This window comes from Felis catus, chromosome B1 (genome assembly GCF_018350175.1).
Source record: "Felis catus isolate Fca126 chromosome B1, F.catus_Fca126_mat1.0, whole genome shotgun sequence".
NCBI classification, from domain to species: Eukaryota; Metazoa; Chordata; class Mammalia; order Carnivora; family Felidae; genus Felis; species Felis catus.
In genome coordinates this window covers 200982644-200997952 of record NC_058371.1, presented here as the reverse complement: position 1 = coordinate 200997952, position 15309 = coordinate 200982644, and the positions used below count along the sequence as shown (strand labels likewise).

Sequence of the window (15309 nt, the reverse complement as noted above, 5' to 3'; positions counted from 1 at the left end):
GAATACACGTGTGCTGTGGTCAGCGTGTGCACTGTGTTACAGCGGCCCCACGACACAGGCAAGGCCAGCGTCACCTCCCCTGCCTCTCTGTCCCCAGACACGGCACCTGAGGCTCCGAGTGGCCTCTCGGGTGAGAGGCACGTGGCAGGTGGCAGGGCAGATCCGAACTCAGGCAGTCTGACTCCACAGCCCCTTACTGCCAACTTCTCTGACGTGCTGCCTCTCAACTAAGATTTCAGTTTCCTACAACAGCGCTCCCTTCACAGGGCTGAGGTCACACTGACCGTCAGACGCAGGCATGAGCCCAAGGAACAAAGGCAGCGCTTGCCTATTACTTCCGGGAATACCAAGGGGTAGTTTCTAGTGCCAACGTGAAGGTCCCATCCAAAGTGCTTCCACACTGACGAGTAACATTGTGAGCTCAAGTTAGACAAGTCGCTTACAGGAAGGTTTGAAACAGCCTTACTCTCAGGGTGCCTGGGTGGCTCAGTGTGTTAAGCAGCCGACCTCGGCTCCGGTCATGATCTTGCAGTCGGTGGGTGCCAGTCCCCATCGGGCTCTGCGCTGACAGCTCAGAGCCCGGAGGCTGCTTCGGATTCTGTGTCTCCCAATCTCTGCTCCTCCCACCCCCCACTCCTGCTCTGTCTCTGTGTCTCTCTGTCAAAATTAAATAAGCATTGGAGAAAACTTTTAAAGAAAAAAAAAAAAAGAACAGCCTTACTGTCCTCCAGTCTGAGGCTTCTTGGAGTCCTCTGCAGTCGTCTGTGAAGGAGCACAGAAAATGCCGCCTGCAAACATGCCACTTCGGCACACGGACGATCATGAATTAAAGTCTCTCAGAAGCAGCAAGGACGCCGTGGCCCTGCCTGTCCCCCGAAAGCAGGAAATGAGTCTCCTGTGTGAGAGGCACCCTCCCTGCACCAGGAGGACAGACGTTTGCCTTATCACCGGGGATGGGGAATTTAGGGCCGACAGGGCTGTAAAAACAAACCTTACTCCTTTTCACTAACTTTCGGCCCCGAGTCCAAACCCCCCTCGTCTCGTCAATTCTTCACAGTTTTCTTGCCTCTCTGACTAAAAGGTATAAAAGCCACCTGCTTTGGTCACTTCTTGGAGTCCCCCGTACATACAATATTAGTTTTTCTCCTGTTCATCTGTCTTATGTCTATTTAATTACTAGACCAGAAAGAGCACCCAGAAGGGAAGAAGGGAAGATGTTTTCCGCCCCTGCACCTGCTGATTCTGCCTCCTCAGGCCCACTGGCAGCATAAGACAAGCCAGCCAGACCTGGAAAAGGCCAGAGGAAGGCTCTCCCATGCTGCTCTGACAGCGTTAAAGGGATTATAAAATGCTTAACAACAACAACAAAAAACCACCTCAGTCTTCCCCCGGGGATTAGGTCAGTGGGAAGAGGAGTGCCCTTTGGGCTGCCACTGTCTTTGTGTCAACACCCTAAACTGCCCAGAGAGGGGCAGGAGCATTTGAAAGTTCCCAAGGGCCACCCCTCTGGGTCTTCCTAGGAAGCCGCCTCCGTTCGGCCAGGACCACGAAACACGTTCAGGTCACACACACACACAGGCCACCAGACTGCAGACGCCACTGCCAGAGCCCAGGGTCAGTGGGACACTGGCTTCCGGACGCGGGCGGTGCTCTCTGACAAAGCACAGCCTACTGTGCCTTTGAGTTGCTTGCTCGGATTTCCTGAGTAGCTGGGGCGTGCGCACCAGCGAGAATCTGCACAGCTCGCACGGCCTATGACTCCGTGATAACCGTATCGATGTGGGTGACATCTGTTTGCAGGTGGTCTGGCTCAGGGGAAGGCCTGGGAGGGTGGGCACTAAACTGTCAGAGGCCCTCGCCACGAGAGACTGTGAAGTCTTAAGGTGAAGAGACGTTCCCGTTTTACTCTACTGCGACGTCTACCATTTGGGTATTTTTTCATGAGTTATTTTTACAATTTGAAAAAATACTTTTAAAGCCACTTTGGATGGAATCCGAGGCTTTTGCCACTCGCGATTTCCAAGCCACAGGGACCACCTGCAGCAAAGCTTTTTTCTGTTGTTTTGTTTTTCGCTTTACCCACCCACCAGAGTGAAGGTGCGGCCATGAGGGAGGGCCGGAACGGGAGAAGCCACGGACCTTTACTGAGCCCCCACTGGACGCCAACGGCGTCCCCACGCTCATCCTATCGACCCTCACAAGCATGGGCAAGGTGGACATTATCTCTGCAGACGAGGAAAAGGCGAAGTCGCTGGCCCAACGCCACAAAACTGACTGTGAACGACAGGACCAAGACCAGAGGCGGGGCCCTCTGATCCCAATCAGAGTCCTCTGCAGGGTGGGGGGGCGCCTTCCCAAACCCCAGACCTCTGACTCCTGCACTGTCGGAGGCCCCAGTGGAGATCTACGGAGAACTAACACACGCAGCCCCTATTCCCAAACCCCGCTCTCTTCCTGGAGCCACAGAGCAGGAGACTGACGGGGAACTTACCACTTGCACATTAGGAAAAATAAGCAAACCTTAAGAGGCACTATTCACCAGAATTTCAGTTTACGTTGTTCAAAGGCACATACTTCTCAGAATGAAGTGACCATCACCACAATAGATGGGAGACCATCCATCCACGGAATAAAAACAAAGTGCAAAGTAACCGACCACACTGCCATTTCCCCTGTAGAAACTTCGCAACTCTCCCTTTTTTGCTTCTTGTCGAGAAAGGCATCATGTACAAGTTTGATAAAGAATTAACCTGCTGCTGACTTCGGCTCAGGTCGTGATCTCACAGTTCGTGGGTTCGAGCCCCGCGTCGGGCTCTGTGCTGACAGCTTGGAGCCTGGAACTGCTTCGGATTCTGTGCCTCCCTCTCTCCGCTCCTCCCCCACTCCCGCTGTCTGTCTGTCTGTCTCTCTCTCTCTCTCTCTCTCAAAAATAAATAAAGCTTAAAAAAATTAAAAAAAAAAAACTAACATGCCGCTTCTCTAAAACCCATTATTAGGGGAACTGGACACTGAGACTCACTCTCCACAAAAAGTCGCTGTTGCACACAAACATTACATCCAGCACTTCAGCAAGCCCAAACTCCCCGATCAGGTAGGTGCAGCTTCCTGCATGGGATTCCTTAACGTTTAACGTATCCCTCTTTGCTCTGGCCACTAGGAAGCTCAACGTCAAATGTGTACTTTGCCTCTAACAGTTACATGAGAACTTGTAGGTTGTATTTTGGGATATCCACTTACCTTTGGCTTCCTCTTGCTATCCTTTGACCAAAATTCCTCAAATTTTTTTTTCTATCATTCTTTGCACATTTAAAAATTTCTTTTCAAGCCGACATGCACATAAAACAAAATTCAAAAGGTATGAAAAGAGATGCAGAGGGGCGCCTGGGTGGCTCAGTCGGTTGAGCATCAGACTTCAGCTCAGGTCATGATCTCGTGGTCCATGAGTTCGAGCCCTACATCGGGCTCTGTGCTGACAGCCTGGAGCCTGCTTCGAATTTTGTGTCTCCCTCTTTCTCTGCCCCTCCCCCACTCATGCTCTGTCTCTATCAAAAAATGAATAAATGTTAAAAATAAATAAAAATAAATTTAAAAAAAGATGCAGAGAAAGTAGGTCACCCTCTTCCCTGTCTCGCACATACACAGTCAGTTCATTCCCCGCTCCATAACAATTTTATCGTGACCAGTTTTGTAAGTATCCTACCAGATACAGACTGTGCATTTACAAAGATATGCAAATACCTTCATACATATAGAGCACGCTGATATAACGGTTTTTCACTTAGCTTCTTACGATCTGCACTTTATGTCACTTAGAGATTTAACCGACTCCCTACTGCCAGGCATTTAGATTGACTGCTTCCAATCTTTTGTGCTGCCATCAAAACCCTTATACAACCATCATTTTACTCACATACTGATTTATTTATTTTTTAATTTTTTTTTCAACGTTTATTTATTTTTGGGACAGAGAGAGACAGAGCATGAACGGGCGAGGGGCAGAGAGAGAGGGAGACACAGAATCGGAAGCAGGCTCCAGGCTCCGAGCCATCAGCCCAGAGCCCGACGTGGGGCTCGAACTCACGGACCGCGAGATCGTGACCTGGCCGAAGTCGGACGCTTAACCAACTGCGCCACCCAGGCGCCCCTACTGATTTATTTCTAGGATAAATCCCTAGAAATGGAAACAAGGGTCAAAGGTGCCCTGGCTGATTCATTCATCGTTAGTTTTATTTTTAAAATCAACATACAGTTAGTTAGCTTTTTTGATGTATACAGTTCTATCAGTTTTTTTAAGTTTATTTATTTATTTGGGGGGGGGGGCAGAAAGAGAGGGAGAGAGAATCCCAAGCAGGCTCTGGGCTCTGCACTGAGCCCGGCACAGAGTTCGATCCCATGACCGTGAGATCATAACCTGAGCCAATGTCGAGTCAGATGCTTAACCGACGGAGCCACCCAGGCACCCCTTACAGCTCTATCAGTTTCAAGACGTGCCATCTTCCAGCCACCACTGCCACAACCGAAATGCAGAACCATTCCATTAACCCCAAAACCTTCTCCCTGTTCCTCCCTGGTAGTCATCCCCTATGCCATCCCTGGCACTAAGCTTTTATGTTTGTCACACCTAGAGTCCTACAGCATGTAAACTTTTGAGACTAAATTCCTACACTCAGATAATACTCCCGACATTCCCCCAAGACTGTTGGTACAGATTACACCGACTGATTTTTTTTTAAACGTGTTTGTTTATTTACTTTTGAGAGAGAGAGAGAGACAGAGCTCGTGCATGCACTCGAGCAAGAGCAAGGGAAGGGCAGAGAGAAGGAGACAGAGAATCCGAAGCAGGCTCCAGGCTCTGAGCTGTCAGCACAGAACCCGACACAGGGCCTGAACCCACAAACAGTGAGATCACGACCCGAGCCGAAGTCAGAGGCTTAACCGACTGAGCCACCAGGCGCCACACGGCGGCTGATTTTCAAATGCTAAACCAGCCTTGCATTCCTGGCACAAATGCTGCTTACGTGTATTGCCCTTTCTTTTTTTTTTTTTAAGTCTTAGCGAATTCAACATGCTAATGCTATGTTGAGGATTACGTGTGTCTGTCTGCATGAGGGATACTGGTCACCAATTCGCTTTTTTTGTACTGCACTTGTCTGGTTTTGGTATCAGGGTAATACTAGCCTCATAAACGGAGTCAGGAGGTAGTCTCTCTAAAATTGGTGTTATTTTTCTTTAAATATTGGTAGAATTCACCGATGAAACTCTCTGGGCTTGGAGATTTCTTGTTTAGAAGGTTTTTCACTACAATTTCCGTTTCTTTAATAATCAGGGGATGATTCAGGTCATCTATTCATCCTAGATGAGTTTTGGCAATTTGTGATTTTCAAAGAAATGGCCCATTTCGTCTAAGTTACCAAGTTTATGAATGTGGAATCATCCATGCATTCTCATTATCGTTTTAATCTCCGCAAGGGAGGGTCTGTAGTCATATCCCCTTTCTCACTTGTTGTGTTGGTGATCTGCTTCACCTGTCAATTTTATCAGTTTGATCAATTTTGTTCATCATTTCAAAGAACCTGCTTTTGGTTTCACTATTATTTTTTGGTTTTCGATTTCATTGATTTCTATTCTTATGTTTATTACTTCCTCCCTTTTGCTTGCCTTGAGTTTATTTGCTCCTTTTATGGTTTTTAAAGTAGAAAATCAGATTACTGATGAGAGAACTTTCTTCTTTTCTAATAAGCGTTTTAGTGCTATAAATTTCCCTCTAAGCATCATATCCCACAAAGTTTTAGATGTTCTACTTTCGTTCAAAATATTTCCTTTTTTTTTCTTCTTCTTCTAACTCTTTGTGACTTCCTCATTGTCCCATGATTTGTTTAGGTGTGTTTCTTATTTAATTTCCAAGCTTTTGGGAAGGTTCTTGCTATCTGTGTGTCACTGCTTTGCGATCTGATTCCACTGTGGTTAGAGAACACATTTTGTATAACTGTAATCCTTTCAGATTTATGGTTTCTTTTCCAACCCAGGTTACGGTCTCTCTTGGTGAATGTCGCGTGCACGCTTGTCAAAAATGTGCGCTGTGCTCTCACAGGGGGCTGGCGTGTTCAACAAACGTCGGTCAGTCCTTCAGTGTCCTGGCTGATTCTCTCAAGGGCCTATCAATCACTGTCTAGACAGGAGGGTCGACGTGCCAGTAACGACGGAGGATTTGTGCACCTGTCTCAGATCTGCCTGTCTCTGCATCATGCATTCTGTAGCTGCCGCCGGTGCACACACGTTCAGAATCATTCTGTCTTCACTGGGGAACGTCCTGCCTGGTCGCTGGGAACCTTCTTTGCTCTGAAGTGTACTTTTTCTGATGTTAGTCTATCTACTCCGTCTTCGTTCTGATTAGTGTTTTCACGGTATACCTTTCCCATCCATTCAGTTTAGCCTACGTATTTTATATTTGACGTGACTTTCCACGTGGACAACACATATTTGGGTCCTTTTCATTTTTTTTCATCCGTCCTGACAACCTGTCAGGATTGGGTATTCAGACATACAACTGGTGCATTCAAACCATTTATAGGAACATAATGACTGACATGCTTCCGTTTATCATCTTATCTAGATTTTTCCTTCCTCTATTTCCTCTTTCCTGCCTTGATTTCATTTTTTAAACTCTTTTTAGAACTCCACTTTAATTCATGGTGTTTTTAACTCTCTGTTTGTATAGCTTGGTGGTTGATCTAGGGATCATCATGCATATCTCATTTTTTACAATCTTACCACCGTATCCCCTTCTGTATCTACAGACACTGAAAACCCAGACAAAGTTATAGTTCTTGCTCTCACTCAAACACATTTCAAAGAGCTCACTAGGAGAACGGCGGTCTATCGCGCCTACCTAGACCCCCACATCCAGCTCTTCTTCCGAACGTTCCAAGGGATGTTCCAAGTCTCCTTCCAGTGCAATGACCCTCCCATCTGAAAAACTTCCTGTAGCAATTCACTTAGATCTGCCGGCAACAAATCCCCTACTTTGCCTTCATCTGCTTTATCCCACCCTCATTCCCGCAGGGTATTTGTGCCCAGTTTGGGATTTGGGACTGATGGCTCTTCTTCTCTAGTACTGAATTTCCTCTGGCTGCTTGTAAGACTTTTTTATCTTTTTTTTTCTTTAATATTTATTTATTTTGAGAGAGAGACAGAGAGCGTGAGCACAGAATGGGCAGAGAGGAAGGGAGACACCGAATCCAAAGCAGGCTCCGGGCTCTGAGCTGTCAGCACAGAGCCCGACGCGGGGCTCGAACTCATGAACCGCGAGATCATGACCTGAGCCGAAGTCGGACGCTCAACTGACTGAGCCACCCAGGCGCCCCCAGACTTTTTGTCTTTATTCTTCAGCAATTTGGTTACGACATGCCTGGGCACGGGCTTCTGTGGCTTTCTCCTGTCTGGAGTTCACTGAACGCCCCTCTCCCCAAATCTGTAGGTTTATCTCTTTTGTCAGATTTAGGACACCCTAAGCCATTATTTAGTCCAAAATTTTTCTCTGCACCCCATGTTTCTCCTCTCCTTCTGAAACACCAACAGCACAAAGGTTAGACCTTTTAGTACTACCCCACGTGCCTCTAAGACTCTGTTCTTTTCCGCCTTTTTCCTCTGTGCTGTTCAGATGGAATCAAGTCTGCGGATCTATCTCAGCGTTTACTCCTCTTTCCTTTACTACCTTCATCCTGCTACTGAGCCTATCCAGTTAGTTTATTTCAGTTCCTGTATTTTTCATTCAAAAGTTCTACACAGTTCCTCTTTCTATTTTCAAATTCTTTACTGATACTTTCTACCTTCCTATTTCAAGAATGTTCCCCTCTTATTGACTGACTGATTGATTGATTGATTGATTGGAGTATTTTCACAATGGCTGCTTTAAAGTCTTTGCTGGATAATCCCAGCAAGTGTGCTACCTTGGCAGTAATGTGTATTAACTGTCTTTCCAAAGGGAGAGCAGATTTTCCCAGTTGTTGATATGCTGAGGACGTCGGAATGGCATTCTAGACATCTTGACTATTGCATTACAAGACTCTGGGTCTTGTCCAAACCCTCTGGAGAATGTTCGTATTTCTGTTTTAATAGGCAGTTGACCTGGTTGGATTCCACTCCCACATTCCAACCGGCTCCAGAGTCAGCTGACTTGCCAAAGCCTTTCCAGCGCCTGTTGGCTATACCCCACACGTGCACCGCCCAGTGGCCAGTGTGGGACCTGTGTGCTGGTCTATTCCAAAATTCAGTTCTCAAAGTCCACAGTTGCCAGTTAGAGTCGGATCCATGCATCTACAACTTGGGGGTCAGCCCAGGAGTTCCTAACAACCTCGAAGGTCACTTTCCCGAACTCCTCCTCTCTACGATGTCCCCAGAACTTGCTGATTCCCCGGGTGGCCCCTTTTCTGGGTTCTCTAACCACACACCTCCCACATCTGTGTGCACCTTGGGCCAAGGGTAGGAGGAGAGAGAACAGGGCATCAGGGGTTTGCCCCACCTCCTGGGAACAGTTTCCTGTAATCAGGTTCCCTTACTGAGAGTTTCAGGCGCCTGCCGGCCAGTTTCTACTGCCAAGAAACTGAGTGGGGGATGGGATGTGAGAAAGCAGAGAAAAGGAAAAAATGAAAAGTAGGGTCTCTGCATTCTGAGTGTTAGAGTACCCACTCCTCATCCAGAACTAGACAGCCTTTCTTAGTGCTCTCTCTGTCCACATTAACACTCGTCTCTGGGTTTTAGGATACCTTGAGCTCAGGGTGGGGAATCTCCGAGGGGGGGGAAATGGTAAAGTCAATCAATTCAGCAGTACTGTGAATTGTGGCCCTCTTCCCCGATCCACCTGCCACGGTTTACTTTTCAGAATGCTGAAAAGGCTGCTCTATGTATATGTTCAAGTTTCATAGCTGCATTCGTCAGAAGAGACAGGTTAGAGCACACTTCCTCCGTACGCAGAACTGAGACCTGCTCATGTTTGCAAACTGCCTCGAACCTACTTTCCAAAGGCATAAGGGATGCTGCAAATGAAGGAGGTTTTCTCACTGTCGTTTTAGACTGATCTGTAGGCCCATCACCAGTCACCTGCACGGACCATCCAGCCTTATCTTCTCTGCAGTTTGGGATGATGTAAGTTTTTCTGACTACCCAGACTTCACAGAACCCAGAGGTGAGGAGAAGGGATATCACTTTAAGCCGTTCTGGATCTGCCTTCTTCTGGGATTCTCTCTTTAACATCTAAGAGCTGACTTGAAATTCCAGAAGGCCATCCAAGATGTTCCAGGTGATACAAGCCCAAATACGTGTATGCTTCTTTGCTCACATGACATCTTTTATCCAGGACACTAAAGCCCACACACCGTACCCCTCACCGTAATCCCTGCCTGTCGGTAGCTGCCTCGGAGCCCAGACAGGACATTTCCTGACAATGGTGCCGATGCCTCAAGTCTGTATACCCGCTGTTACGTCTAAAAGACTCACAAACTTTGCTCTAAAGCGTCCCCAGATGTGTGCAGTCCCCATTTCCAACAGCTCAAGCAACTGAGGGACAGTAAAGCACATCCGTGTCGCACCAGGCTGACTGCACCAGATCACCTGAACCCCCAGCAGGTCACAGCCCTCAAAGCCGGCCGCACCAACAGAGCGCAAACATCAGCAAAACGGCAGTCAGACGGGAGGAGGGGTGAGAGGAGAGAGAGGAGAGAGAGGAGAGAGGTCAAGAACAACTGTCAAGTTTAGACCTGAAAAAGAAGGCAAAGTCTATCATTTTCCAAAATGGGGAAAGATGCAAGGAGAAGAGGCCCAACAAGACAGGAAACAGAAAGAGTATAGCCCGGACTTGTTAGCCAGGTGGCTGTCAGACATCCAGTGGAGCACCCAGCAGGCAGCTAGACGCGGAAGTTCAGGGAAGAGGCCCCGCCGGGAACAAAGGTGGGGGCTGTCAGTGGAGGCGCGATATTGAAAGCCTGGAGTCCCGCTGAGATCTCCTCCTGGGTGGCCAGGGACAGAGCAGCACCTGAGGGGGACTCTACTATCTGGAGGGCAGCCAGCGGGGAAAACTGCAAAGGAGGGAGAATGTGGTGACCTTGAAGTCAAGGTCAGAAAGGCTCCCGAGGAGCAGGGGAGAGGCTGATGAGACAGGGGCTGAGGAACGCCCCTTGGACCGGGGAACCGGCAGTCACTTGAAAAACCAGTGGTGCAGAAATTGCACGACGCTCATCACAGCTGCGACTACCTGCCGTTACCCTGCTCCAACCTGTTTTTGCCTGATCGAAGGCAAGCAAGTTCCAAGCAAGGCGGAGGCCAAGGAAGTCTTGCCCTTCACTGTAATTCCAGGAAGGACCCCCACGGTGGCTCAAACATGTGGACCAAAGGACCACGGAAGCCAAGGAGGAAGGTCCCTCTTTATCCTCGAAGCAAAGGATACACTGGCCCAGCACTGCCCAGGGGGCCAATCTGGCCGGGCCCCGCCCCGCACACACCCAATGACGGGAGGCCCGAAGGCAGCTATCTTCGGATCCCTTCTCCTGGCTTTATTCTCGGGGCCTCTCCAGTTCACCGGCGGTTGCCACAGCTGGTGGGCACTTGCTATGCCCCGGCCCCAGTTTCTTCAGCGGGTCTGTGGGGGGAAGGCCGGAGAACTCGTGTTTCTAACAAACGCCCAGATGATGATCATGTCCTCCCGGGCACCATGCTTTGAGAAACACTGGTTTGGTGTGATTCTCGTAGCTATCCTTGGTCATTTTTGTTCCCCTACTTAGAAATCATAATGTAAGCTGAGAGACAATGACTTTTCAAAATCCTTCTGAAGTTTGAAAAGATAACTGAAAGTAACATTTCAATATTTCCTAAAAATGGCAGCTATGTCTGTGTCAGGCTCTAGCGAAGGGAACCTGGCCCAGTTACAACGAAGTCACGTGTGTCCCACGTGCCCCGGGGCAAACCACAAGCAGCCCTGACCACTCGCTGGACCTCTTTCTGAATTAAACGTCACAACAGCCACTCCTCAAGTACTCACTCTGGGCCACTCCTGGGACAAAAACGGTCCACGTACATCATCTCTTAATTTATAACAACCCCGTGAGGAGGAACCACAGTGCCCATTCTGCAGATGAGAAAACCAAGAAGTAACTGCCCACAGTTATACGGATAAGAAGAGGGGATGCTGGAAATCAGACCCAAGTCTGCAAGCCCAGCGATCTTGGCGGGCGTACACACCTGTCCCCCGGGCTCCACCAGGATGCCTTGAGGCACGCCGGCCCAAGGGCTTGTGTGCTCCCGGCGCAAGACCTGGCCTCAACACGGTGCGGTGTCTGCGCACGCGAGTGAAGGGACCTGCGGAGGCCTCAGGCTCACCCTCCCACGCGGTGTCCTGTTTCCTGTTGTTCAAGGTGGACTTGTCCCAGGAAAGAGACGACAATAACAGTAAACGCTCTCCAGCACCTACGACATTCAATACCATTCTGAGCACTGGAGGTACGTTCACACATTTCGTCCTCACCCCTCCGAGGCCGGTCCGGTTATTCTCCAAATTTCAGAGAGGATGAAAATGGGGCTCAGGAGGTTAAGGGACTTGCCCACACAGCCAAAGAGTGGCCGGGCTGGGATACGGACTCTGACAGTCTGCCTCCAAAGTCTATGGTCTTACAGCACTACGCGATGGCGCTTCTCTCCGGTAATAAAAACATTCCAAAGAGAAGGGCAGGAGGAACCGGAGTTTCCTACACCTGGCACCGTCTGGCATCACGGGCCTCGGCAGTCGGCGCCGGCTCTGGGCTCTCTAAAGCGTGTGGGTGGAGAGCCGGACCAGGCTGAGCTTTGAAGGCCGCGACAAAGCGTGTGGGTGGACATCTGTGGCAGCCGCCAGCTGCTGTACCCCCACGACAGCAGGTACCCGGCCCTGGATCCCTGTGAGGCCTGGCCAGCCCGGGGCGGGAGGGCCGGAGACACAAAGCACGAGCAAACAGGACACGGGCAGGATTGTATGACCCTGGCCGGTACAATTACATCCTTTATTATTGATGGTTGAAGCCAGACGGTCCTCGTCCCTGCGGTATTGGGTTGCCACATAATTAGCGGACCTAGTCACTCCAGTTCACAGAAATCCTTTAGGTTCAAGAACATAATCCATGTCCACCTTTAAAAAAAAAAAAAAGTACGACAAAGAAAACAAAGAAATTCAAACATGATGTGAGTGACAGTAGGAGTCACGGGAAAATCTCCCTAGGATAATGGTTACTTTTTTCAAAGTGTGGATCTCTTTAAAAATTCTTAAACAGCTTGGCCATTTTGTTTCTAAGAAATTTATGGCAGAGCTTTGCATACAGACTCCTCAAATTTTAATTGTGTGCTATTGTAATAAGCCTACGCAAGGAGCGCTTCAGAATCCAAATGTAACAACCCATAAAAATGAATTCCAACACCGAAGTACTTCGCGAGCCTCCTGGGTCCAGACGACCGCTCTGGGGAACGTCAGACGACATTCAGAACAAATTTAGTTTGCCGAGGCTTTCACAAAATGAAATAGGCGCGCATCCACCGCGTGGCTGGGGCCAGAGCCCCGGGATGTGCTCCCCGCCTCGCCCCACACGCCGCACCGCTGCACGTAACACGTTTAATACTCAAAGGGGCCGTCCTCTGCAACCGCGCAAGCGCCACTCCGGGCCAGCCCCACTTCCCCTCCTCTGGACCAGTCCAGGAGCCACATTCTTGCCAGGGTGACGCCATCACGGCTCACACGAGTAAAACCCTCCAGGGACATCACCTCACGCGGGCCCCACAGACAGCCCCTCTCACTGCTCCCTGGGCCCAGGCTGCCACTGCCCCTTAGCACAGGCCGCCCCCACCGCCTGCGGCCCCTTCCCTGCCGAGGCAGAGGAGCAGCGAGGGCCCTGGGGCTGGGTTCCGGCCCTGCCCAAGTCGCTGAGCCTGTCTAAGTGCTCCTTCCGTGAAAGGAGGACGGTAATAGTACCTTCTTGAGAAGACTGTTACGAGTTTTAAATGAACCAGACACCCAAGTGCTGACTCATCTGAAACCAGCACACAACAATCGCTCATGATCCCTGTTGTTAATAACTCCGTCACACCTTTGACCTCAACCTCGTATGCAAGCCTTGCCCAGCAGGCCGTGCCCCTGCCTCCACACACACCCGTCCTGCTCCTTTCCATACCCGCCCTGGAGTCCTCTCCTCACCAGAGGGGTGCTCTCCAGCACGGTGCTGTGTGAGCTCTGTAAGCCCAGGGCCACGCACGAGGCCCGGCACTCACTAGGTCTTCCAAAGTATTTAGCAGGGGCGCCTGGGGGGGGTCTGTCCGTTAAGCGTCTGACTTCAGCTCAGGTCATGAACTCATGGTTCGTGGCTTCGAGCCCCTTGTCAGGCTCTGTGCTGACAGCTCAGAGCCTGGAGCCTGCTTCGGATTCTATGTCTCCCTCTCTCTCTGCCCCCGCCCTGCGTGCTCAGTCTCTCTCTCTCTCAAAAATAAATAAAGATTTAGAGAAAAAAAGTATTTACTAAGCAACTGCCAATGGATACAAAACCGAGGCTGGAGGGGTCGGCCTGCCGGGGACAGTGTCACAGCACCGGCAAACGGCAGAGGTGAGGGTGGTTGGGACTCGGAGCCCTGGAGAAGACGCGGGCTGTCACAGTCAGAACTTCCAAGGCCACAGAGGCCCCTGGCCCCGCTGAGTCTGGGTAGGAACCTTCTTTGCAAAGACAAGCACATGTCTCCAGCCGCTGGCATCGCCCCCTGCTCGGGGACGGAGGCAGCCTGGCGGTGATGAGCCGTCACAGGCCTGGCCTGGCCCCTGAACCCTGTGCCCTCCCCACCTCAGACCAGTAGGCAGCCTGTGAGCCAGCAAGGGGAAGGGGATCATCCTACAGCCTGGGTGAACAATGGCCCTCGCATTCCTGGCCAAATCAGCACCGGAAGGATTGAGCTCCAAGAAACCCATGGGATCAGTGGGCAAGAATGCTTTAGTATCAAACATCATTGACACACCTCTGACAACAAACACATTTACAACTCTTGCTGGAAAAACTGATCAAATTGGGTTATGAAGATCTAGAGCCCTGCTATCTCTTTCCTATACGCATGCTGTGAGCTACAGGAAATGAAAAAGGTTAAAGTCATCAACATTCTGAAGACAGACTTACATTTTAGGAACTTGGCATGCAGATTAACACAGTTTTCCAATTTCAAAGCCTCAATAAAGGCCATTTTTACAAGGTTCATAAATATATGCTAATAACATGTTTCTGTGTTTTTATATCTTGTATACCTTTTGTATTTTCTTTGACTCTTTCTGAGCATTCTCTCGGAGTGGTACTTTTCCAAATAACTTCCATCCCAAGTCATTCTGTCTGTCAAGTCTTGCATTCTGTTTTCTAGCAAGCAAATTCCTACAGGAAGAAAATAAGAGGGTTAGGAAACTTCTGGGCATTTACAAAAATACCAGGACAACGAGTCACTCTTGAATGAACACAAGTAGACTTTCCTTTGAGACAACAATGTGATGAACCACAAGCTTTCATTCTTCAGATGTGATTTTTCACGTAAGACACAGAATTACGCAGCAAGGAAAAAGCCCTTAAGCCACAAATAAGTTTTTTGTTGTTCCACTGTTACAGGTACAAATTCTATAACTTAAAGTAGGGAAACACCTCATACGATAACAAAGTCTGTAACAAAAGTGACCTTTAAAGTCAGACCGAACTGAATTGAAACTTGGCCTCAACACTCACTAGCTGTGTAACTCCGACCAGTACATTAACCTTTCTAAGCTTGTTTCCTTATGTTTAACAAGGGTCTTTGCGGGAATTGGAATTACAGGTACACAATCAGTGCTTAAGAAATAAGAGCTGCTAGGGGCGCCCAGGGGGGCTCAGTCAGCTCAGTGTCCGACTCTGGATTTTGGCTCAGGTCACGATCTCACGGTTCGTGAGACAGAGCCCCATGTTGGGCTCTGTGCTAACAGCGTGGAGCCTGCTTGGGATTCTCTCTTCCTTTCTCTGACCCTCTCCTGCTCATGCCCCTTCCTCTCTCTGTCTCTCAAAATAAATAACCTTTAAAAAAATAAAAAAGAGGGGCGCCTGGGTGGCTCAGTCGGTTAAGCGTCCGACTTGGGCTCAGGTCACGATCTCGCGGTCCGTGGGTTCGAGCCCCGTGTCGGGCTCTGGGCTGATGGCTCAGAGCCTGGAGCCTGCTTCCGATTCTGTGTCTCCCTCTCTCTCTGCTCCTCCCCCGTTCATGCTGTCTCAAAAATAAATAAACGTTAAAAAAAATTTTTTTTAAATA

At 49.3% G+C, this 15309-nt stretch overlaps 1 protein-coding gene across 6 annotated transcripts in view; it reads right to left on the bottom strand.

The window, feature by feature from the left end:
* TBC1D14 (TBC1 domain family member 14) overlaps positions 1-15309 on the bottom strand; it is a 112195-nt gene that overhangs the window by 48210 nt on the left and 48676 nt on the right. For all 6 annotated transcript variants that reach the window (XM_023253337.2, XM_011281956.4, XM_023253336.2 and 3 more), the window contains one exon: positions 14294-14414. In XM_023253337.2, the coding sequence (XP_023109105.1) occupies positions 14294-14414 (121 nt within the window). The remainder of the gene's footprint in view (positions 1-14293; positions 14415-15309) is intronic.